This window comes from Mesoplodon bidens, assembly GCF_964165515.1.
Source record: "Mesoplodon bidens genome assembly, chromosome: 2".
Taxonomy (NCBI): domain Eukaryota; kingdom Metazoa; phylum Chordata; class Mammalia; order Artiodactyla; family Ziphiidae; genus Mesoplodon; species Mesoplodon bidens.
The window spans coordinates 111679476-111705385 of NC_138177.1; the positions used below are offsets into that span (position 1 = coordinate 111679476).

The 25910-nt window shown below is 41.4% G+C and overlaps 1 protein-coding gene across 5 annotated transcripts in view; it reads left to right on the top strand.

Annotated features, from left to right (window-relative positions):
* MCOLN2 (mucolipin TRP cation channel 2) overlaps positions 1-24865 on the top strand; it is a 67936-nt gene extending 43071 nt beyond the window's left edge. For 4 of the 5 annotated variants that reach the window (XM_081217059.1, XM_081217061.1, XM_081217062.1 and 1 more), the window contains exons 9-14: positions 729-878; positions 2491-2592; positions 2696-2818; positions 19935-20141; positions 21537-21658; positions 24032-24865. In XM_081217059.1, coding sequence (XP_081073185.1) covers positions 729-878; positions 2491-2592; positions 2696-2818; positions 19935-20141; positions 21537-21658; positions 24032-24068 — 741 coding nt within the window. In that variant the 3' untranslated portion in view covers positions 24069-24865. The remainder of the gene's footprint in view (positions 1-728; positions 879-2490; positions 2593-2695; positions 2819-19934; positions 20142-21536; positions 21659-24031) is intronic. The other variant, XM_081217063.1, reaches the window with a different exon arrangement.
* The last annotated feature ends 1045 nt before the right edge of the window (positions 24866-25910 follow it).

Genomic DNA, 25910 nt, shown 5'->3' on the forward strand with positions numbered 1-25910 from the left:
TTTACCTTTTTACCCTTAGGGCTCTTGTGAATATATACTGTAGGTCACCACAAATCTTATTCTGGTGTGTGGCATGTATGTAAATACAGACTGGGGTCAGTGGACATAGGAAGTCATCAGAATACCATATGTAGAGGAAGGAAGCAGTCTACATTCTATTTTTCCAGGGCTTGACCTGTGTCGATTTGTTTTGTAAATATCCACTTCCTCTTAGCCACCCTCCTGCACCCCACAAGCCGCTTGATATTCTGAATCCAAAGCCAGGGTCTGGGTTCTGCCGATGCGAGGGTGGCCCATTGGGAGCACACGCTCGGGGGCCGGACTGCCTGCACTCAAGTCCTGGCTTGGCCGCCCCATGTCTCAGTTGCCGCCTCTGGAAAGAAGTGTCCATGGTGCCTAGTTCATAGGGTTGTCGTCTGGTTGAATGCGTTGAGAATATGTAAAGTATTTGGAATGTGCTCTGTGTTAGCTATTTCAACAAGAGTCTGTTGGAGTGAGAGCACAGCATTGAGTGTTTGAGTCACTTAGTCAACTGGAATGCTCACCTCTAGCTGGGGTGGATGGTGGAGGAAGGTGTGGGCTGTAATCTCTACCCTCCAGGTGAGGATCCATCACATTGGAAAAGGCAATGCCGTGTCTTTGGACAGGCGAGAGCACTGTTTTGAGCTTTTCTCCTTCCAGTGGGCAGTGTGGTTTGTAAGAAATGCTTTTTAAAATGTTTGCCGCAGAGATTCTTAAATTTCTTCCTGGAGAAGTACAAGCGATGTGTGTGTAACGCTGACCAATGGGAGTTCATCAACAGATGGTATATCCTGGTGATTATCAGCGACCTAATGACAATAATTGGATCCATATTAAAAATGGAAATTAAAGCCAAGGTAAGCGGCAACCCACTGTAAATCTTCTGTTCTTTCTGTTCTTCTGGATGGTCTCAAACACTGTAAGATATGCAGTGATTCTCAGGTTTTCTCTTTTCTGACGCCCATAAAATGGAAGCCTCCTCTGACTTGGTTTCTCATGAAGGGAAAATGAGGAAGCGGATGTTCTGTGGAAGGTGATACTCCTATGAATAGCCTCTAGGAAACTTGACAGCATCTTCAGAATAGGAACTGAAGTTTGAGAAGACTGGTTGTTTGGGCAGGCTTTGTTTGTTTGTTTAAGCTGCAAAAGCAGCAGCTGGGGCTTCCCTGGTGGCGCAGTGGTTGGGAGTCCGCCTGCCGATGCAGGGAACGCGGGTTCGTGCCCCGGTCTGGGATGATCCCACATGCCGCGGAGCGGCTGGGCCCGTGAGCCATGGCCGCTGAGCCTGAGCATCCAGAGCCTGTTCTCCGCAACGGGAGAGGCCACAACAGTGAGAGGACCGCGTACTGCAAAAAAAAAAAAAAAAAAAAAAAAAGCAGCAGCTGGCCCATGAACCAATCACGTCAAGAGCCGAGGTGCCCATCCCTGAGTGATGGGGGCTCTGATGGATGGCGCGAGGGCAGGAATATTTGAGTGCCTCTAGGCGCCTGGCTCTTTGGGTAACTTAGTCAATTTAGTCTCCTAAGTCTTGACTTCTCTCCTCCATGCTCTGCCGTCAGCTAGCAAATCTTACCAGCCTTCCCTCCTGACCTCGAGGTACCTCCGTCTTGTCCACCCTGACTGCTTCGGCTTCCTTCAGGCCGTCTTCCTCTCTGACCCCGATCACTGCAGCTGCCTCATTGTTGTCCTGCCTTCAGCTTATACCCCTCGCAGCCATTCACACAGCTGTCGGAGTCATTTTTCTGGGAGTGTCTGTCTTGCTGTGGCAGTCCTTTCTGCCTCAGGGACCCCCTTAGGAATGAAGTGGCCTTTCTTCAGCGTGGCCTCCAGGGGCCTCATGATCTAGCTCTACCTTCCCCTCCCGCCCTCGCTCTCCCTGACCCTTCAGTGCTGCCCCTCTGGCCCGTCGTGCGGGCTGTCAGCACTGGGACCTGTTCAGCCTCTCTCCGTTTGCTTGCAAGACTCCCCTAGCCTGTCCTCCAGGCCCAACACCGCTCTGGGGTCACGCCCTCGGGAAGCCCTCCATGACCAGCCCGGCATTGTGTCTCTCACTGCACACAGCATATTGTATTAGAATTACGCTTGTGTGCGCGTCTCCTCAGTTAGAGTCCTTGAGAGCAGGAACTGTTAAGAAATCACGCTGGAGCGTTCTTTCAAAAGTAGCTGAAAGGTATGGTTTGATATTTAACAAACACCATTAGTTTATGTGCTTTAGTGCCTAGGTCAGTGGTAAATGCAATTTCTATTTCAGGATATTATTTGAACAAGAATTCAGTTCAACCAATCTTAATACTAAAAGGAACTGAGGAACACATTTGGAATTGTGCTCTCTATGATTTCCTTCTTCAGTGTAAAAACTCTCAGAATCACTGCAGAGAGGCAGGCGGTCCATTCTTGTCAGTTTAAAGTGAGATTCATAAGCTGAGTGGAGTAGAATATTTTACTCGTGCCTGTTTTTTCATTCCCTAGAATCTCACAAATTACGATCTGTGCAGCATTTTGCTTGGAACATCTACGCTCTTTGTCTGGCTTGGCGTCATCAGATACTTGGGTTACTTCCAAGCATATAATGTAAGGATATGGCTGTTGGGTAGCACCACTGGGGTTGAGGTCCATTTCTTTGGGCTCTAGCAGCTACTTTTTAATTCCCCCCCATTGTGCTGATATTTTTCAGGTGCTCATTTTAACAATGCAAGCCTCACTGCCAAAAGTTCTTCGCTTCTGCGCGTGTGCCGGTATGATCTATCTGGGTTACACCTTCTGCGGCTGGATTGTCTTAGGACCATATCATGATAAGGTGTGTAGCCTCATTCTTCCTTCTACACATGAAGCCCTTGAGACCCTTAAATGTGGGTTTCCAGCACTGACCTTCATCCCACTTTTCTCCAGCACATACCCTGGACATCAGTAAGCATGTATCTTTGCAACGGTTTTCTTTTTCTTTCCCTTTTCCGGATATTGAAGTGGCTTCGGGATATTGAAACAAGAACTGCAGGGAACCAGAAATCACGTCTCATGGTTGTCTGGGTCTGGCTTAAGGGGTCACATATTAACCCAGCCAGTCACCAAGTAAGAAGTGTTTGGACGTGCGATCACTGTAATAAAAATGAAAATTAAATGAGGAAAAGTATTACAAAATCTTTCTAATTCAAAGTATTAAGGTTTTCATCCAAATTAACTGAGGAGCCTGGAGGAGGATAAAGACTGCCCAGAATGACTGTGTTCGGCTTATGATTAAAATGATAACACATCTTGCCTTTGCAGGTGGTTTTGGTTTCAGTGTCCTCTTAGCTCCTTATTAAAGGTCAGTATCTGAATTCTAAACTATTGCTGGACTTTAGTCAGTATCATAACCTCAAGGACATCAAAGTTATGTTCAGATGTTCTTGTTTTAAAATGATAAATTTGATTCAAAGATATAGCGGGAAATGAAATTAGGTAGGCCTTGTTTTCAAACCAAAAAAAGTAAAAGCAATGACTGCATCTTACAGTTTTTCTTCCATGGGCCTCTGGCAGTTGGAACAACAGAAACAACAAAAATAAAAATAATAGCAGCTAACACTTGATGCTATACTAAGCATTTCTCTCTTCTCTCTCATTTAATCTTGTCAATAGCCCAGAGTACTGTTATCTTGGCTTAGGTGCTCTACAAGGAGAGAAATAAAAATATAATGATGCTGGTATAACAGCTCGGCCTTAAGTTTTGACCTTGATAGTTGCATTAAACAAAACACGGTCAAATCTAGTTGACAAACTCTTCACAAAAATCGAGCAATCCACAAAACTCAAACGTTCGGTATTGTCCTACTAAGATAAATCCTAGTAACTTGGCATCCACCCAGGCTTGCTCCTCTTTAAGTGTTTCATTTAATACGTCCAAAGAGAATTACCATTTTCCTATCCGAGAAACTGTATAATCAACAAAGTGCCAATCTCTGGGTTAATAGTAAATCTTGGTAATCTTATTGCTTTCCAGTTCCATTCCACTGCTTTAAAGGTGACTCATGAGTAAAACTTGTTCTTCGATGTGATCTCTCTGATCCGGAGAACTGTCTTAGTGCCCAGGAAATTTTACATTTTTCTTCCTTGCTTGCTTTATGGTCTGGATGCTTTGCCACATTTTTGCCACTAGAGGGCAGTGTTGCGCCACGCGGCATAAATACTGAGCCTCCGAGGCCAGTGAGTGAATCAAGTGGTCCTATCTCCGCTGCCCTCTGTCTTGCCTACGCCATCATTATTTTGGAGGCTGCTCAGAAAATGTTGCTTGAATTTCACTAAACTAGCTACCATTCTGAAGTGCTGTGTGCTAGATAGATACGGTGCCCATGTTCTTTACCTCCCTTGCTAGGTTAACCCTTCCAGTAGCCCTGTGGGGAAATATTATCTATCCTTTGACAGAAAATAGCGATCTTAATATGTTAATTTTCCTGAGGTTGTATAGTTAGTGAATGGCAGAGATAGGACACACACCCAGGTCTGCCTGACCCTAATACACATGCTTTGAGCAATACCCTGGAGGGCTTTTCTTCTTTTCTTGGTATTATCTAAAACAGACCATTACAAGAGAGCATTCAGTCTGACTCAAGAGTAGATCAACCGTGAGAGGAAAGCCAAGTAATCAGTCTTATTTCTTTCAGTGTGCATCAAGGTTACCTTGTGAAAAATGATGTTGTTTGCTTTGTGAGTCTGACTGCATTTTCATATGTTCAGCTCTGTCCTTTCAAAGAATCCAGGGGAGATTGGGACACTCTAGATCAGCACTATCCAAGAAAAACATAACGAGAACCAGAAATTAGAGCCATGTCTATCCTTTTAAATTTTCTAGTAGTCACATTAAAAAAATTTTTTTAAAGAAACAAATGAAATTGATTTTAATTATATATTTATTTAACCCAATATATTTAAAATATTACTTCAGCCTGTATTCAATATAAAACATTGAGATATTTTACAGTCCTTTTTTTAGGTACTTAGTCTTTGAGATGTGGTGTGTATTTTATCCTGACAGCATATCTCACTTTGGACTGGCTGCACATCAGATGCTCCATAGGCACCTGTAGCTGGTCGCTGCCATATTGGACGTTTCACCTCTCGACTTGTGTCTCTTACTTAATGCCAGCCTTTCACTTCTCCCCCCGAGGAGTAGAGAGATAAGAACTGTATCTCTGGGGTTGTCTAGCAGGTCTGTTTATGGCTTCTGTCTCCCAGCTCTAACCAGGCTGATATATTGTGGAAATGCAGAGTTGAGTTAGTTCAGTGAATGCACTAGTCAGTAAAATGAGAAAACCTTCAGTCTGGATCTGGACGTATGTGCTTTTCTTCTCTGTGTTACTTCTTCTTTGAGTCTGAAGTTAGAAATATTTACTGCCCCTGCACGTCTCTCTCCAAATTAACCCAAATTGTCAGAATTTTCAGGTTCTGCCAGTCAGTCAGTATCTGTTGAATCAGAAGACCTTCAGGATTGCCTGGAGCCTTGAAAAACAGCACCATAGTGAGCATTTTCTAGAATTTCTAGAACCACAGCTAGCTTGGGTGTGGAAGCTAACTCTTTCTTTAAAAAAACAAACAAAAAACTCTAAAGAGGAGGTATCGGGAAAACTAGAATTTCACCCTGCTGTTTGTATGGCAGCAGGAATCCCACATTTCAGCTTCGAGTTTTCCGGTGAGACATCGGATTTCAATGGTTCAAATGAAAGAGTATAAAAATACAACAAGTGTCCCACCAATGTTAACTCCAGCACTAATGGGCGTTGGCACAGCGCCCTTTCAAAATGTCTGGGCACGGCGGGCTGGAGACTGTTGATGTTTAATAATTCAAGATGAGGAAAGGAGGAACATTACTCTCATGTGGCTTTGACGTTTCCCGAGGACTTTCTGAGGAATAAACCATTGTCTTGCGTTCATTGTCCCCATTTTACAAATGAGAAGGCAAAGCACTGAAAAATCGTTGGACTTGGCTGATGCCCTCGGTAAAAGTTCAGCAGCACCCGTGTTACATTTGTGCTTTCAAGGCCTCTGCTTTTAGCCAAGCACCTCTCTTATTCAAAACAACTATTAGCTGCTTAAAACGTTTTATCTGAATGCTGCATGAGGTTCTTAGCACCAGCTCTTGAAGCAAATTTTTATGTCATTCTCTGACATAAGCCATTGCAGGTTATGTTTTCATTCAAATGAAAGTTCTTTTTGGCTCAACTGCAAAATTACCATTTGTGGAACAAATGCTTGGGTTCTCACTGTGTTCCTCTGGAACCTGGGAGGACCCTTTATGGAGATATTCATTTAATATTTATTAAATGTCTACTCTGCACCAAACACTATCGGGTTCTTCTAGCCCAGGTTCTTGGAGGGCAGGGACCACGGATTATTGCTCTTTGCGTTCCCCGTGTTGAGTGTGGTGCATAGAACATGGTAAGGGCTCAGCAAGTTTGCTGAATGAACCAGAAACAGAGACACAGCAGTATCTGCTTTCCAAGGACTTACAAGCTAGTAAGAACCAAAAAACAATTTTCTATGAATGCAGTCCTTATAGACCAGAAGCACATTAGGACCTTATTTCTCCTTACCTTGGGTATTTTTTTTTAAGCTCTAATTTTTTAAATTCAGGTATAGTTGATTACAATGTTTCAGGTGTACAGCAAAGTGACTCAGTTACAGACACACACACACATATTCTTTTTCAGATTCTTTTCCATTATAGGTTATTACAAGATATTGAATATAGTTCTCTGTGCTATACAGTAGGTCCTTACTGTTTATCTGATTTATGTATAGTAGCATGTATCTGTTAATTCCAAATTTCTAATTTCTCCCGCCCCCCAGCCTTTCTCCTTTGGTAACCGTAAGTTTGTTTTCTGTGTCTGTGAATCTATTTCTGTTTTGTAAATAAGTTCATTTGTATCATATTTTAGATTCCACATATAAGTGATATCATATAATATTTGTCTTTCTCTGTCTGACTTACTTCACTAGTATGATAATCTCTAGGTCCATCCATGTTGCTGCACATGGCATTATTTCATTCTTTTTTATGGCTGAGTAATATTTCATTGTATATATATACACCACATCTTCTTTATCTGTTCATCTGTTGATGGCACTTAGGTTGCTTACATGTCCTGGCTATTGCAAATAGAGCTGCTATGAACAGTGGAGTGCACGTATCTTTTCGAATTAGAGTTTTCTCTGGATATATGCCCAGTAGTGGGATTGCTGGATCATATGGTAACTCTAGTTTTAGTTTTTTAAGGAATCTCCATACTGTTCTCCACCTTGGGTATTTTAAAAGCTGATTTCTACTATGGATTTTGACCACTGAAACTGGCTCACAGCCACTTCTTGTGGGACGAAATGATAGAGTATGTGCCAATTACTTACCTTATTGGGTCTCTGTTTAACTTTTTGGTGGGTTAAAATAAATCTCACATGCCCAGAGAAGAGGGAGATGAATAACATTAATGCTGAGATGGATTTTGTGTCTAGACTGATTCTAAGTAGCTACACAGAAAACTAAGGGATGAATTTGCTTTGTGCCCACCAACTTGCAATTCTGGAACCCGAAACACAGACTTGTAGGGCAGAAAGGAATTGGCCAGATTCCAAAAGAAACTCTGAGAAATACGAATTATTAATGGTGCTGTCAGAGTTGTAATTGACGTCCATAGAAACCAACTTGAACTTCATTGTCTTAAGGCTAGTGGTGGGGATGGAAACTATTTAGTCTGGGAACTGGCTGTCTTACTGGTAAATTATCTGCATATTAATAAGTGATTCGCTCAGATGGATGTCCCCTCCAGATCTCTGTAGAGAGCGACTTTAGTACTGCTCTCAGAGTTGCTGCTGATGCAGCAAGACCATGGGCATGATTCTTGTTTGGGGTACATTTATGTACTCTCCCTTGGTTACAGACTTTACCCCATGCATCCAGCCGTGGAGCAGGGAGGGTAGGGCCTGGTGTTTGCTAGTTGGTTGGGGTACAGAGAAGCGTGTAGAGAACAATTAACAGACCAACCAGTAGTTTCCTCTGTGGTTCTTACTGACACAGAGAGCAGACTAGAGCTGCCAGGGCAGTCTGTCTTGATGCAGACTTGGAAATGGCCCTTCAACGTTGGCTTCATCGGACACAGACAACAACGAACATACCAGATGAAGAGAATAAACCCCATGATTTAAAGACGGAGAAGATGACTGGGTGTTGTGAGAGGAGGGGGCACACACAGGATGTTAATACTGCCATGAAGGGATGGAATGAGGCCACACAAAGGAGGAAACTTACTCCAAACTTCTTGGTTTGGATTTCTACTTTGCTTCCGCACTTTGAATATTGTTAAGCAAGAGGCATGACCTGAAGGCTATATTCTCTGAAGTTTAGATTTTACTGCAGCTTGGACTGGAAGCTGAAGAGGCTGAAGTAAAGAAGGCTTCCTTGGAGGTTTCTGTAATAAGTATGTAAGTGTTGACATCAGAGTGGAGTAGAAAGAGTGGGTCAGAGAAACATCATAGGAACAGACAGACCTTATTAGATTGTAGAGCAGGGAAGATAAATGGATTCAACGTGCAGTTTTTTGTTTTATAAATTTATTTATTTATTTATTTTTGACTGTGTTGGGTCTTCATTGCTGCGAGCAGGCTTTCTCTAGTTGCGGCGAGCGAGGGCTACTCTTTTCTTTTTTTTTTAACATCTTTATTGGAGTATAATTGCTTTACAATGCTGTGTTAGTTTCTGCTTTATAACAAAGTGAATCAGCTATACATATACATATATCCCCATATCTCCTCCCTCTTGCGTCTCCCTCCCTCCCACTCTCACCATCCCACCCCTCTAGGTGGTCACAAAACACAGAGCTGATCTCCCTGTGCTATGCGGCTGCTTCCCACTAGCTATCTATTTTACATTTGGTAGTGTGTATAAGTCCATGCCAGTGGGGGCTACTCTTCATTGCGGTGCGCAGGCTTCTCATTGCGGTGGCTTCTCTTGTTGCAGAGCACGGGCTCTAGGCACACGGGCTTCAGTAGTTGTGGCTCATGGGCTCTAGAACTCAGGCTCAGTAGTTGTGGCGCACGGGCTTGGTTGTTCCACGGCATGTGGGATCTTCTCGGACCAAGGCTCGAACCCGTGTCCCCTGCATTGGCAGGCGGATTCTTAACTACTGCGCCATCAGGGAAGTCCCTTTTTTTTTTTTTTTTTTTTTTTTTTACGGAGTAGAAAGAGTGGGTCAGAGAAGCATCATAGGAACAGACAGACCTTATTGGATTGTAGAGCAGCAAAGATTAATGGATTCAACACACAGTTTTGTTTTTTTTAAATTGAAGTATTGTTGATTTGCAATATTCTGTTAATCTCTGCTGTACAGCAAAGTGATTCAGTTATACATACATACATATATATATATATATATATATATACATTCTTTTTTCAATATTCTTTTCCACTATGGTTTATCACAGGATAGTGAATATAGTTCTCTGTGCTAAATAGTAGGACCTTGTTGTTTATCCATTCTCTATATAGTAGCTTACATCTGCTAACCCAACCCCCCTACTCCATCCCTCCCCCTTGGCAACCACAAGTCTTTTCTCTGTGTCCATGAGTCTGCTTCGTAGGTAGGTTCCTTTGTGTCATATTCGAGATTCCACATATAAGCGACACACAGTTTTAAGCACTTGATTATTTTGGAGTAATTTTTCTTTGGTAGGAGACTGGAATCACTGACAGAAATAGGGAAATTTGGAAGGACAGCATGTTTTCTGGGTTCAGGTGGTAGGAGGTTTTATTGTGTTGCATGTGAACTAGTAGCATGACTGCCAACTGGAAATGTCCCAGAGACATTCATGAGGGACTTGGCTGTCCCCAAAGCCACACTTACTGACTTGATGGATGTATAGGCCCCCACCACTAAGGGCAGAATTGGTTCACAACTCTACAGTAACTTGTTGCATCTGAGTTTCTGAAAACTATATTGCCTTTTGCCTATTAAGTCATTATCATTCTTTACATAGAAGTTTTTTGCATTCATCTAATGTTTAACCCTCTGACCCCAGAGATGTTCATTCATTAAGCACCTGCTGTTTGCTTTCGGTCGATGTGGCAGTCGTTTGTCAACTGCGTAAGCCAGATGGGGGCTGAGGGATTCTGGGGGCATTCCACACCGGCCCCTGCTCAGCTCTGCCCCTCAGGGCTGTCAGGTGTTCAGTCAGCCTCCAGCTAACTACCTCATGTCACAGCTTCTACCTGGCCCCTCAACTCGCCTCGTCTAGAACTAAGTCCAGCAGAGATTCCCTCCCCCTCGCCCTTCTGGACTTACTTTCTCCCCAGTTTCCTCCTCAGTTTCCTGTGGATTCCTTGCAGTCCTGGGCCCCCTGCACTCACTCTCATTGGCATCCAGGCCCTGGGCTGTTCTCATTCTAGGAGATCTTCACAAGCCGCGGTTACCGTTTAGAAACCCAGATTAGGTCCTGTCCCTCTTCTTTTTTTTTTTTTTTTTGTTCTGGAATTTATTTTTATTTTTTATTTTTTAAATTTATTTAACAACGTTATTACAGTATAATTGCTTTACAATGGTGTGCTAGTTTCTGCTTTGTAACAAAGTGAATCAGTTATACATATACATATGTCCCCATATCTCTTCCCTCTTGCGTCTCCCTCCCTCCCACCTTCCCTATCCCACCGCTCTAGGTGGTCACAAAGCACCAAGCTGGTCTCCCTGTGTTATGCGGCTGCTTCCCACTAGCTATCTGTTTTACATTTGGTAGTGTATATATGTCCATGCCACTCTCTCACATTGTCCCAGCTTACCCTTCCCCCTCCCCGTACCCTCAAGTCCATTCTCTAGTAGGTCTGTGTCTTTATTCCCATCTTGCCTCTAGGTTATTCATGACCTTTTTGTTTTTGTTTTAGATTCCATATATATGTGTTGGCATATGGTATTTGGTTTTCTCTTTCTGATTTACTTCACTCTGTATGACCGACTCTAGGTCCATCCACCTCACTACAAATAACTCAGTTTCGTTCCTTTTTATGGCTGAGTAATATTCCATTGTATATATGTGCCACATCTTCTTTATCCATTCATCTGTTGATGGACACTTAGGTTGCTTCCATGTCCTGGCTATTGTATATAGAGCTGCAATGAATATTTTGGTACATGACTCTTTTTGAATTATGGTTTTCTCATGGTATATGCCCAGTAGTGGGATTGCTGGGTCGTATGGTAGTTCTATTTTTAGTCTTTTAAGGAACCTCCATACTGTTCTCCATAGTGGCTGTATCAATTTACATTCCCACCAACAGTGCAAGAGGGTTCCCTTTTCTCCACACCCTCTCCAGCATTTATTGTTTGTAGATATTTTGATGATGGCCATTCTGAACGGTGTGAGATGATATCTCAGTGTAGTTTTGATTTGCAATTCTCTAATGATTAATGATGTTGAGCATTCTTTCATGTGTCTGTTGGCAATCTGTATATCTTCTTTGGAGAAATGTATATTTAGGTCTTCTGCCCATTTTTGGATTGGGTTGTTTGCTTTTTCAATGTTGAGCTGCATGAGCTGCTTGTAAATTTTGGAGGTTAATCCTTTGTCAGTTGCTTCATTGCAAATATTTTCTCCCATTCTGTGGGCTGTCTTTTCATCTTGTTTATGGTTTCCTTTGCTGTGCAAAAGCTTTTCAGTTTCATTAGGTCCATTTGTTTATTTTTGTTTTTATTTCCATTTCTCTAGGAGGTGGGTCAAAGAGGATCTTGCTGTGATTTATGTCATAGAGTGTTCTGCCTATGTTTTCCTCTAAGAGTTTGATGGTGTCTGACATTACATTTAGGTCTTTAATCCATTTTGAGTTTATTTTTGTGTATGGTGTTAGGAAGTGTTCTAATTTCATTCTTTTACATGTAGCTGTCCAGTTTTCCCAGCACCACTTATTGAAGAGGCTGTCTTTTCTCCACTGTATATTCTTTTTTTTTTTTAATTTATTTTTTTAAATTTTTTGCTTTATAACAAATTTAATCAGTTATACATATACATATGTTTCCATATCCCCTCCCTTTTGCGTCTCCCTCCCACCCTCCCTATCCCACCCCTCCAGGCGGTCACAAAGCACCGAGCTGATCTCCCTGTGCTATGCGGCTGCTTCCCACTAGCTATCTACCTTACGTTTGGTAGTGTATATATGTCCATGCCGCTCTTTCACTTTGTCACAGCTTACCCTTCCCCCTCCCCATATCCTCAAGTCCATTCTCTAGTAGGTCTGTGTCTTTATTCCTGTCTTACCCCTATGTTCTTCATGACATTTTTTTTTCTTAAATTCCATATATATGTGTTAGCATACAGTATTTGTCTTTCTCTTTCTGACTTACTTCACTCTGTATGACTGACTCTAGGTCTATCCACCTCATTACAAATAGCTCAATTTCATTTCTTTTTATGGCTGAGTAATATTCCATTGTATATATGTGCCACATCTTCTTTATCCATTCATCCGATGATGGACACTTAGGTTGTTTCCATCTCCGGGCTATTGTAAATAGGGCTGCTATGAATATTTTGGTACATGTCTCTTTTTGAATTATGGTTTTCTCAGGGTATATGCCCAGTAGTGGGATTGCTGGGTCATATGGTAGTTCTATTTGTAGTTTTTTAAGGAACCTCCATACCGTTCTCCATAGTGGCTGTACCAATTCACATTCCCACCAGCAGTGCAAGAGGGTTCCCTTTTTTCCACACCCTCTCCAGCATTTATTGTTTCTAGATTTTTTGATGATGGCCATTCTGACTGGTGTGAGATGATATCTCATTGTAGTTTTGATTTGCATTTCTCTAATGAGTAAAGATGTTGAGCATCCTTTCATGTGTTTGTTGGCAGTCTGTATATCTTCTTTGGAGAAATGTCTATTTAGGTCTTCTGCCCATTTTTGGATTGGGTTGTTTGTTTTTTTGTTATTGAGCTGCATAAGCTGCTTATAAATTTTGGAGATTAATCCTTTGTCAGTTGCTTCATTTGCAAATATTTTCTCCCATTCTGAGGGTTGTCTTTTGGTCTTGTTTATGGTTTCCTTTGCTGTGCAAAAGCTTTGAAGTTTCATTAGGTCCCATGTGTTTATTTTTGTCTTTATTTCCATTTCTCTAGGAGGTGGGTCAAAAAGGATCTTGCTGTGATTTATGTCATAGAGTGTTCTGCCTATGTTTTCCTCTAAGAGTTTTATAGTGTCTGGCCTTACATTTAGGTCTTTAATCCATTTTGAGCTTATTTTTGTGTATGGTGTTAGGGAGTGATCTAATCTCATACTTTTACATGTCCCTATCCAGTTTTCCCAGCACCACTTATTGAAGAGACTGTCCTTTCTCCACTGTACATTCCTGCCTCCTTTATCAAAGATAAGGTGACCATATGTCCGTGGGTTTAACTCTGGGCTTTCTATCCTGTTCCATTGATCTATCTTTCTGTTTTTGTGCCAGTACCATACTGTCTTGATTACTGTAGCTTTGTAGTATAGTCTGAAGTCAGGGAGCCTGATTCCTCCAGCTCCATTTTTCGTTCTCAAGATTGCTTTGGCTATTCGGGGTCTTTTGTTTTTCCAAACAAATTTTGAAATTTTTTGTTCTAGTTCTGTGAAAAATGCCAGTGGTAGTTTGATAGGGATTGCATTGAATCTGTAGATTGCTTTGGGTAGTAGAGTCATTTTCACAATGTTGATTCTTCCAATCCAAGAACATGGTACATCTCTCCATCTATTTGTATCATCTTTAATTTCTTTCATCAGGGTCTTATAATTTTCTGCATACAGGTCTTTTGTCTCCTTAGGTAGGTTTATTCCTAGATATTTTATTCTTTTTGTTGCAATGGTAAATGGGAGTGTTTCCTTGATTTCACTTTCAGATTTTTCATCATTAGTATATAGGAATGCCAGAGATTTCTGTGCATTAATTTTGTATCCTGCAACTTTACCAAATTCATTGATTAACTCTAGTAGTTTTCTGGTAGCATCTTTAGGATTCTCTATGTATAGTATCATGTCATCTGCAAACAGTGACAGCTTTACTTCTTCTTTTCCGATTTGGATTCCTTTTATTTCCTTTTCTTCTCTGATTGCTGTGGCTAAAACTTCCAAAACTAGGTTGAATAAGAGTGGTGAGAGTGGGCAACCTTGTCTTGTTCCTGATCTTAGTCTCCACTGTATATTCTTGCCTCCTTTATCAAAGATAAGGTGACCATAGGTGCATGGGTTTATTTCTGGGCTTTCTATCCGGTTCCATTGATCTATATTTCTGTTTCTGTGCCAGTACCATACTGTCTTGATTACTGTAGCTTTGTAGTATAGTCTGAAGTCAGGGAGCCTGATTCCTCCAGCTCCGTTTTCCTTTCTCAAGATTGTGTTGGCTATTCGGGGTCTTTTGTGTTTCCATAGAAATTGTGAAATTTTTTGTTCTAGTTCTGTGAAAAATGCCAGTGGTAGTTTGATAGGGATTGCATTGAATCTGTAGATTGCTTTGGGTAGTAGAGTCATTTTCACAATGTTGATTCTTCCAATCCAAGAACATGGTATATCTCTCTATCTATTTGTATCATCATTAATTTCTTTCATCAGTGTCTTATAATTTTCTTCATACAGGTCTTTTTTTTCCTTAGGTAGGTTTATTCCTAGATGTTTTATTCTTTTTGTTGCAGTCGTAAATGGGAGTGTTTTCTTAATTTCACTTTCAGATTTTTCATCATTAGTGTATAGGAATGCCAGAGATTTCTGTGCATTAATTTTGTATCCTGCTACTTTACCAAATTCACTGATTAGCTCCAGTAGTTTTCTGGTAGCATCTTTAGGATTCTCTCTATATAGTATCATGTCATCTGCAAACAGTGACAGCTTTACTTCTTCTTTTCTGATTTGGATTCCTTTTATTTCCTTTTCTTCTCTGATTGCTGTGGCTAAAACTTCCAAAACTATGTTGAATAAGAGTGATGAGAGTGGGCAACCTTGTCTTGTTCCTGATCTTAGTGGAAATGCTTTCAGTTTTTCACCATTGAGGACGATGTTGGCTGTGGGTTTGTCATATATGGCCTTTATTATGTTGAGGAAAGTTCCCTCTATGCCTACTTTCTGCAGGGTTTTTATCATAAATGGGTGTTGAATTTTGTCGAAAGCTTTCTCTGCATCTCTTGAGATGATCATATGGTTTTTCTCCTTCAATTTGTTAATGTGGTGTATCACGTTGATTGATTTGCATATATTGAAGAATCCTTACATTCCTGGAATAAACCCCACTTGATCATGGTGTATGATCCTTTTAATGTGCTGTTGGATTCTGTTTGCTAGTATTTTTGAGGATTTTTGCATCTATGTTCATCAGTGATATTGGCCTGTAGTTTTCTTTCTTTGTGACATTCTTGTCTGGTTTTAGTATCAAGGTGATGGTGGCCTCGTAGAATGAGTTTGGGAGTGTTCCTCCCTCTGCTATATTTTGGAAGAGTTTGAGAAGGATAGATGTTAGCTCTTCTCTAAATGTTTGATAGAATTCACCTGTGAAGCCATCTGGTCCTTGGCTTTTGTTTTTTGGAAGATTTTTTATCACAGTTTCAATTTCAGTGCTTGTGATTGGTCTGTTCGTATTTTCTATTTCTTCCTTGTTCAGTCTTGGAAGGTTGTGCATTTCTAAAAATTTTTCCATTTCTTTCAGGTTGTCCATTTTATTGGCACACAGTTGCTTGTAGTGATCTCTTATGATCCTTTGTATTTCTGCAGTGTCAGTTGTTACTTCTCCTTTTTCATTTCTAATTCTATTGAGTTCAGTCTTCTCCCTTTTTTTCTTGATGAGTCTGGCTAATGGTTTATCAATTTTGTTTATCTTCTTGAAGAACCAGCTTTTTTTTTTTTTTTTTTTTTTTTTTTTTGCGGTACGCCGGCCTCTCCCTGTTGTGGCCTCTCCCGTTGCGGAGCACAGGCTCTGGACGTGCAGGCTCAGCGGCCATGGCTCTCGGGCCTAGCCGCTCCGCGGCATGTGGGATCTTCCCGGACCGGGGCACGAACCCATGTCCCCTGCGTCGGCAGGCGGACTCTCAACCACTGCGCCACCAGGGAAGCCCAGAACCAGCTTTTAGTTTTATTGATCTTTGCTGTCATTTCCTTCATTTCTTTTTCATTTATTTGTGATCTGATCTTTATGATTTCTTTCCTTCTGCTAACTTTAGGGTCTTTTTGTCCTTCTTTCTCTAATTGCTTTAGGTGTAAGGTTAGGTTAGGTTGTTTATCTGTGATGTTTCATGTTTCTTAAGGTGGGATTGTATTGCTATAAATTTCCCTCTTAGAACTGCTTTTGCTGCATCCCATAGGTTTTGGGTCCTTGTGTTTTCATTGTCATATGCTTCTAGGTATTTTTTGATTTCCTCTTTGATTTTTTCAGTGAACTCTTGGTTATTAAGTAGTGTGTTGTTTAGCCTCCATGTGTTTTTGTTTTTTACAGATTTTTTCCTGTAATTGATATCTAGTCTCATAGCGTTGTGGTTGGAAAAGATACTTGATATGATTTCAATTTTCTTAAATTTACCAAGGCTTGATTTGTCACCTGAGATATGATCTATCCTGGAGAATGTTCCATGAGCACTTGAGAAGAATGTGTATTCTGTTGTTTTTGGATGGAATGTCCTATAAATATCAATTAAGTCCATCTTGTTTAATGTATCATTTAAAGCTTGTGTTTCCTTATTATTTTCATTTTGGATGATCTGTCCATTGATGAAAGTGGGGTGTTAAAGTCCCCTACTATGAATGTGTTACTGTTGATTTCTCCTTTTATGGCTGTTAGTATTTGCCTTATGTATTGAGTTGCTCCTATGTTGGGTCCATAAATATTTACAATTGTTATATCTTCTTCTTGGATTGATCCCTTGATTACTATTTAGTGTCCTTCTCTATCTCTTGTAATAGTCTTTGTTTTAAAGTCTGTTTTGTCTGATATGAGAATTGCTACTCCAGCCTTCTTTTTTTTTTTTTTTTTTTTTTTTTTTTTTGCGGTACGCGGGCCTCTCACTGCTGTGGCCTCTCCCGTTGCGGAGCACAGGCTCCGGACGTGCAGGCTCAGCGGCCATGGTTTGTGGGCCCAGCCGCTCCATGGCATGTGGGATCTTCGCGGACCGGGGCATGAACCCGTGTCCCCTGCATCGGCAGGCGGACTCTCAACCACTGCGCCACCAGGGAAGCCCCAGCCTTCTTTTGATTTCCATTTGCATGGAATATCTTTTTCCATCCCCTCACTTTCAGTCTATATGTGTCCCTAGGTCTGAAGTGGGTCTCTTGTAGACAGCATATATATGGGTCTTGTTTTTGTATCCATTTAGCCAATCTTCGTCTTTTTGTTGGAGCATTTAATCCATTTACATTTAAGGTAATTATTGATATATATGTTCCTATTCCATTTTCATAAGTGTTTTGGGTTTATTATTGTAGGTCTTTTCCTTCTCTTGTGTTTCCTGCCTAGAGAAGTTCCTTTAGCATTTTTTGTAAAGCTGTTTGGTGGTGCTGAATTCTGTTATCTTTTGCTTGTCTGTAAAGGTTTCAATTTCTCCGTCAGATCTGAATGAGATCCTTGCTGGGTAGAGTAATCTTGGTTGTAGGTTTTTCTCCTTCATAGCTTTAAATATGTCCTGTGACTCCCTTCTGGCTTGCAGAGTTTCTGCTGAAAGATCAGCTGTTAACCTTATGGGGATTCCCTTGTGTGTTATTTGTTGTTTTTCCCTTGCTGCTTTTAATATTTGTTCTTTGTATTTAATTTTTGATAGTTTGATTAGTATGTCTCTTGGTGTGGTTATCCTTGGATTTATCCTGTATGGGACTCTCTGTTCTTCCTGGACTTGATTAACTATTTCCTTTCCCATATTAGGGAAGTTTCCCACTATAATCTCTTCAAATATTTTCTCAGTCCCTTTCTTTTTCTCTTCTTCTTCTGGGACCCCTATAATTTGAATGTTGGTGCATTTAATGTTGTCCCAGAGGTCTCTGAGACTGTCCTCAATTCTTTTCATTCTTTGTTCTTTATTCTGCTCTGCAGCAGTTATTTCCACTATTCTATCTTCCAGGTCACGTATCCGTTCTTCTGCCTCAGTTATTATTCTATTGATCCCTTCTAGAGAATTTTTAATTTCATTTATTGTATTGGTCATCCCTGTTTGTTTGCTCTTTATTCTTCTAGGTCCTTGTTAAACGTTTCTTGTATTTTCTCCATTCTGTTTCCAAGATTTTGGATCATCTTTACTATCATTATTCTGAATTCCTTTTCAGGTAGACTGCTTATTTCCTCTTCATTTGTTAGGTCTGGTGGGTTTTTGCCTTGCTCCTTCATCTGCTGTGTGTTTCTCTGTCTTCTCATTTTGCTTAACTTACTGTGTTTGGCGTCTCCTTTTCTCAGGCTGCAGGTTTGTATTTCCTGTTGTTTTTGGTGTCTGTCCCCAGTGGCTAAGGTTTGTTCAGTGGGTTGTGTAGGCTTCCTTGTGGAGGGGACTAGTGCCTGTGTTCTGGTGGATGAGGCTGGATCTTGTCTTTCTGTTGGGCAGGTCCACGTCTGGTGGTGTGTTTTGGGCTGTCTGTGGCCTTATTATGATTTTAAGCAGGCTCTCTGCTAATGGGTGGGGTTGTGTTCCTGTCTTGCTAGTTGTTTGGCATAGGGTGTCCTGCACTGTAGCTTGCTGGTCGTTGTGTGGAGCTGGGTCTTGGCGTTGAGATGGAGATCTCTGGGAGAGCTTTTGCTGTTTGATATTATGTGGGGCTGGGAGGTCTCTGATGGACCAGTGTCCTGAACTTGGCTCTTCCACCTCAGTGGCACAGCCTTGACGCCTGGCTGGAGCACCAAGAGCCAGTCCTCCACACGGTTCAGAATAAAAGGGAGGAAAAAAAGCAAGCAAGAAAGAAGATTAAATTAAATTAAATTAAACAAAGTAAAATAAAATAAAGTGATTAAAATAAAAAATAATTATTAAGAAAAAAATTTTTAAGTAATAAAAGAAAGAAATAAAACAAATGGACAGACAGAACCCTAGGACAAATGGTAAAAGCAAAGCTATACAGACAAAATCACACACAGAAGCATACACATACACACTCAAAAAAGAGAAAATGGGAAATACATATATATATCATTGCTCCCAAAGTACACCTCCTCAATTTGGGATGATTCGTTGTCTATTCAGGTATTCCACAGATGCAGGGTACATCAAGTTGATTGTGGAGATTTAATTCACTGCTCCTGAGGCTGCTGGGAGAGATTTCCCTTTCTCTTCTATGTTCGCACAGCTCCCGGGGTTCAGCTTTGGATTTGACCCTACCTCTGCGTGTAGGTCACCTGCGGGCATCTGTTCTTCCCTCAGACAGAATGGGGTTAAAGGAGCAGCTGATTCAGGAAAGCCTGCAACTGGAGAAAGCCTGCGTGCATCAACGAAGACCCAACGCAGCCAAAAAAAAAAAAAAAAAAAGTTAATTGCTTAGACCCAGTAATAGGAAAAAAACATTATGCTAAGAAACGTGCATTGCATTGTTCTTTATAATAGCAAACATGATTGGCATGTCCAGTGACAGGGAAATAGTTAAATTTGACATTTCCAAGGAGTGGTTCCATTATCTAACAAATGCTAAGTATGAATAACATAAGACTATGTTAAATAGAAAAGAAAGAAGAATCTGGATCCAAAGTTGTTAGATGATATGACCACAAATATATAAAAAGTAGAAAGGAAAAAAACTGAGGTAAGTGTCAAGAGATGGTCTTTGTGAGTGTGGAGGAAAGTTTTGAGTAACGCTTTCCTACGCGTGGTATTCCAGATTCCCTAAAGTGAATGTTAATAACAATGGCAGCAACATCTTCAACAAAACCAGCTAACTAGATACTTCTCTGCTTCTTTGGCTAATATGTCTCAAAAGCTACTTTTGGTCTCCCCTGCACAGTTTGAAAATCTGAACACAGTTGCTGAGTGTTTGTTTTCTCTGGTCAACGGTGATGACATGTATGCGACCTTTGCTCACATCCAGCAGAAGAGCCTCTTGGTGTGGCTGTTCAGTCGCCTGTATTTATATTCCTTCATCAGTCTTTTCATATATATGATTCTCAGCCTTTTCATTGCAATTATTACAGATTCTTATGACACCATTAAGGTAAGCAGTTATTAATTTCCTGCCAAAAAACTATTGCAAATTCTGTATAGATCAGAACATGGGAAAATACTATAATATTTTACTTACTTGAAATACTGTAGTTTTACTTAGATTTTGAGGTTTTGTAGAAAAGAAACTTTTTAGATGCTGGAGGTTAATTTAAATATGCATTTAGGACATTGTCCCTGCTGCCCAGTGGATTGGTTTGGAGGTGTGGTGGGAAAGAGAAAGGAAATGGGTAAAGATGGGCTGAGTTTGGTAAATCAAGTAGTTGGGCTGTCGGTCTTGGCACTGACAGGTGTACCTGCCTGTCCCAGAACTTAGACTTTGAGTAGTAAGTTTCAGTGATAAGGGGTGACCGTCATCCTGACAAGTGTCCAGATATTGGCATACCTCACACACTGAATGCCGCTCATGTGGTGCAGGTTTCCTTTACATTTTGAAAGCTAAGGCTTTTGTGGCTGTTTAGCTTCCTGCCTTCCTAAGCCACCCGGTGGGTTGTGTGTCCTTTCAGACTAGGTCCATTTAACTTATCTGTAGCGTGAAGGAAGCTCTGCTGCCTCGGGGGCAGTGGTGTCTCCGCAGCAGATGGTCATACTCAGAAAATCCTCTTTCGGGGCCAGCATCTGAGCAACCAGGGGTGCCATGTCCGTGTCTTGGGGTGTTGTCCTCTTCTTGAACCCTTCTCAGACTATCTCAGAAGAAGCCAGTCCATTGGAAATACTTCTGAGCACTTTGTGCGCAAGGAGATGAGTGTTCCTGTAGGAATGGGTGGTTGGCTCCACAGCGGGGCTGACCGTGGGGAGATGAGCAGTGCCCTGCTCACCGTGGGAGCCTGTCCTTGATGCGGCCATGTCCCCGTGAGTGCGCCAAGCCTCAGTGACCTGGTGGATGACCTCACTAAGTGTGAGGGGAGGGGTCTCTCAGGGTCTTTATGTCTGCTTGGAGGGACCTACTGCCTTCTACCTCACTAAGTGACCAACTTCTACAAAAGTAAAGGAAATAGGGATTACTTCCCAGCCAGACTCTATATGGGCAGTGTGGGGAAGAAGAGGTCTTACCTGGTCTTGCAATTAACATGAAAGCTTTAGACTTCTATTTCCTTCACTCCTTTAATTAACACACCCCTCCCCTGCCCCACCATAGCTTGATTTCTGGAGTTTTCCTCTGGATAGCTGTCTGTTCCCATGGCTCTCTGTTGAAGCCATGGTGACCCTGGCTTGGCTTTCAAGGGACTGATAGATTGATTGATGACTGATCATTGTTAATGTCAGTTCTTGGATCTGTGCTAGCAACGTAGGAGAGTTTTATTTTAGCAGAGATGGATTTGGTTTGTTGACAAGAAGCAATTTCTCTCAGTATAACTAAGGTAACAACACTGTGTATTTTTTAAAGAAATACCAACAGAATGGGTTTCCTGCCACGGATCTTCAGGAATTCCTGAAGGAGTGTGGTAGCAAAGAGAAGTGTCAGAAAGAGTCATCAGCCTTCCTGTCCTGCATCTGCTGTCTGAGGAGGTCAGTACTGTGTTCAGTCGGGTCTCTGTGCTCCGGGGATGAGGCGCCCTGCTGCCTTAACAAAGAGTCCTCCCAGTTCAAATGCTACACTCAGGAATCAGCTGACTGGGGGAAATAATGCATCCCTTCTTGCTTTCCTCCCACTGTAATTGACTTTAGAAATGAATTGTTTCTTATAAAACAAGGTAGAAAGGTACATGACATGGTTGAAATCTCTTGGGAATATTATGAGACTGTTTTGAGAAGGCATGAACCATGTCCCTGAAGTCGAGAGGGTGAGCTGGCCAAAGGAAGAGGTCAAAGCCCTTCTTTTTAGAGGTGGCGCTCTGGGAATGTCAAAGGTGTTTTCCCCTTTTCGCAATCTGTAGTACAAATAACCTTCCTTGAGCAGAGCAGGAAACTTACTTGAGTGGAAGCAGTAAGTGTCCTTGGCTGCAAACACAAATGAGCTGATCACCTGCTGTTTGCTCGCCATTCATCAGTGCACTTACAAAAATAGTCTGGACCTCAGTGGCAAAGCCTCCACATAGTGGCTTGGGGACTAGAAAGGGGGTCAGATGAGGATAATTTTCTTAATTATGCCCATGTTTGTTTTCGTCTGAAGTCAGGAGTAGGGGTTGTTAACTGCAGGTGCCCCCTACTCATGTGTTTCGAGAAGGATTCTCTAAACCAGATTCCTGAAGGAAGATGGGAGAACATAACTGCTACTTAAAATCACAGGATGTATTTTCCGTTAATCAAGTCATACTGCAACTTGGGATTTGAAATGGTATGTTGGAGCATTTCCAAAGAATGTCTGGTAAATATGAAATGAGGTCTTCTGAGAAGAGTTAAGTTTTTACAATTACAGTTTATCCTCTCAGAGCATTAAAGTGTTGCCATGGAAGCAAGGATAAAGGGAAATTACTTTTTGTAATAGGCAGCTGCCTCCTAGGAGGCACCTTGTATTATAAGGAAAGTCTCTCAAAGTTGCTTTTCTAATATGTAGTTAACTGTAAAGAAAAAAAAAAGGATTTGAGAATGTAGTTGTGAATTCTAGAAAGTAATGGATAGGTTTTGGTGTTTGATTTTTGGGCCTCAGTTTATACCACAAAAAGCCCTGGGAGGTTGTTAAATGATTTCTTTGCAGCCATATGGAATGAGTGAAAGACTTAAGGAGTGAACTTGGAAGACTGAGTGATAAGATCGGACCTGAGTGGTGAGAAGAACAGAGCAACATCAGCAGACAGTCTTCCCTAAGACATGCTAAGGGTTGTAGAGAGGGTGCCTGGTGCGGAGGCAGGTCTGCCCATCGTGAGGAATGAAAGGATTAAATGGAACAGAAGAGTCCACCAAAGGAAATCAGGTGAAGAACTAAGATGCTGAAAGTTTTGAAAACAGAGGATATCAAAAATAAAAACAGAAGTGGCTGAAGGTGGTCATGGGTGAAGTCAGCTAGATCAGTTTTAGCTGAATAATCAGATCAAAGCCTGGAACCTAGGGCAGTCTGGATGGACCCTGCAGAGAGTCAGTGAGGGTCATAGGGCCTGATGAAGGAAATGGGTTGTACTGGGGCCTTGGAACAAGTGATGGCTTTGAAATCACCAAAAATTAAATACACCTGGATGTGTTCAACAGCCGGGAACCTAAGAATGGAATAAAACTGAGGAAAGCTATGAATGGAGAGTATGTATTGGAGACAGACCTCACTGAGGGAACCTGGGGAATTAAGGGCATCATAAGACTTGGTGTCTGGGCCCCTCTCCAGTGCCCATGACATACAACCCAGCTATCACAGCTCCACCTACTCTGGAGCGTGGCCGGGTTGCTCTTTTTCAACCAAGTAGTCCAGCAACCACCACAGATTCAATCTCCCACAGACTGATTCTCCCTTGAATAGTTGACTGAGCCCCTAGCCTGATGGTCAGAACACCTGGGTTTTCGTTTTGGACCCTGCCAATTACTGAATGTGTCCCCTGACCTTTCCTAAACCTCTTGGTTCCTCCAGTGTCATCAGAGTGGAACAGGTAGCCTCTGCAACCTCTTCTAGTTCCAATGTGATCTGGTTCTTGGGAGAGATGTGCTTGGTTGAGCAGATGCAGAGTTAACCTTTCTCCTTCTCTACCACAAGGAGGCAAATCTGCGGTTCTAGCCATTGAGAAGCATTGTCAAAGGGAGATGGAGGGTAGACAGCTCCTCAAAATTACCAAAAGCATCTAGTCAAACCCCCAATAATGTAAATTGTCCTTCTTAAGTTTTCTTCCTCTTAAATGTCACACTCAGCATGTCAATAACCTATGTATGCATACATGATAGAGTATGTATTCCTGTTCCATCTTAAAGATTTTTAAGCCATTGTTCTTTTCTCTTTCCTTGTCTTCCTTTCTATTACAGGAATGGAAGCGATGACCACTTGATACTTATTAACTAAAATTCTCCTGCTGAAGATAATCAAGTTTCAGGTCTCTGTATCTAGTGACAATGAAGAGGGATCCCAAATGGCTTGGACCAACACTTCCAAAAATACTGATTGTGGAGTGGGAAAGAGGACTGGCTATGAGCTGTCTGAATAGAACTGAAGTTTCAAAATTCCTTTAAATAAACTTGGATGATGAAGAATAGACCAGAGTCAGCTACTGGGCATTAGTGTAATAGAGCAGTGATGGTGAAATTCTGTATTAGTCTTTTAATTTATGACATCACAATGTTGGGATGGAAAAAAATCACATTTCAGAGTGTGCAAAACAATGGTGTTTAAAGCCATGCATTTGAAGATATAAGTTTATCATCAAATATGGGTTTGTCTTAAAAGTGATTCTTGGGTTAGAAGACATTTGTTAATTCATGGTCTGCACAAAACTGAAATTGGTTGCAATAACAATTTAGGCACTCAAAGCTGGAGAACTGTTAAGCCATGTAAAGATTACACTTAAATCAACAAAAAGACCTCTTGCAGTGGACATTTCTTGGCTTATTTTCCTGTGGTCTTCTTCTCAGCATGATATGAAACTATCGGTAAAGTCAGTGGGATAAACTGGAAACAGTCATTTGGACACCTTGTTACTACTTGTGCTAATTGTTGATTGTACACACATGACATGTGGACATTATACTACAGCAGTGGTCACTCATTTTAACAACCAAACTCCACCGTGGTGGGGATTTACCCTTGTCAAGCAAGGAAGAGGGTATTTTTTCCCAAATAAATTAAATTAATTTTTATCATAATATATGGAACTACTACTACTTTTTAAAAATGTATTGTCTCTTAACATACACTTAGTGAAAAATTCAGATCACATCTCTACCAGCTATCTGGTCTCCAAAAGGGATTTCCCACTTTCTTAAAAGCAGTGAAGGAGATATAGGGGCTAGTTATTCAAGAAATGTTTATGAGAATGACTTCAGATTAAGATCACTTCATGCATAGATTTAGTTCATACCTGAGCTATTTTAGGGGTCAACTATTTTAAATTTACTGGTGAAGAGTAGGGTTTGAATTAAGTAAGACTCTCATCCCAGGGCTCTCCCTCTTTTTATCCTGCTCCTCCCCACCAAGCCCCTGCCAGAGTCCTTCTGGTGCCCCACTCCTCTCTCCATGCCCCCATACTTTCTTCATGTGCCCACACCAAATCTAGGCCAGGAAAGTCTTCCAGTTAAGGCCATTAAAGTCTGTAGGTGGGTGACTCAGGTCTATACACAAAATACTTTGCTAAAATTATTTTAGTTATAAACTACTTACCAAAAATGTCAAGAATTATATTCAATTTTTTTTTTTTTTTTTTTTTTTGCGGTACGCAGGCCTCTCACTGTTGTGGCCTCTCCCGTCGTGGAGCACGGGCTCCGGACACGCAGGCTCAGCAGCCATGGCTCACGGGCCTAGCCGCTCCGTGGCATGTGGGATCTTCCTGAACCGGGGCACGAACCTGTGTCCCCTGCATCGGCAGGCGGACTCTCAACCACTGCACCACCAGGGAAGCCCTCAATTTTAAAATTAAGAACCATTTAACCTGTGGTTCTAGGGTCATTCCCATGACTCCAAAATCAGTGTGCAGTTAGATCACTTATTCACCTCTCAGTATACCCCCAGTACATCATTTATCTCTGAATAGAATTGCTATTAATGCCTTTTATGTAATCTGCCACTGTGATGCCACTGTGACTACCATTTGAATTGAAGATTAATGACGGTCTTCTATGCTCATATTTTTCTTTTATTGGCTTTCATGTTTCCTTTTATTTGTTTTCCCTCCAGCTGGACAAAACACTTTCA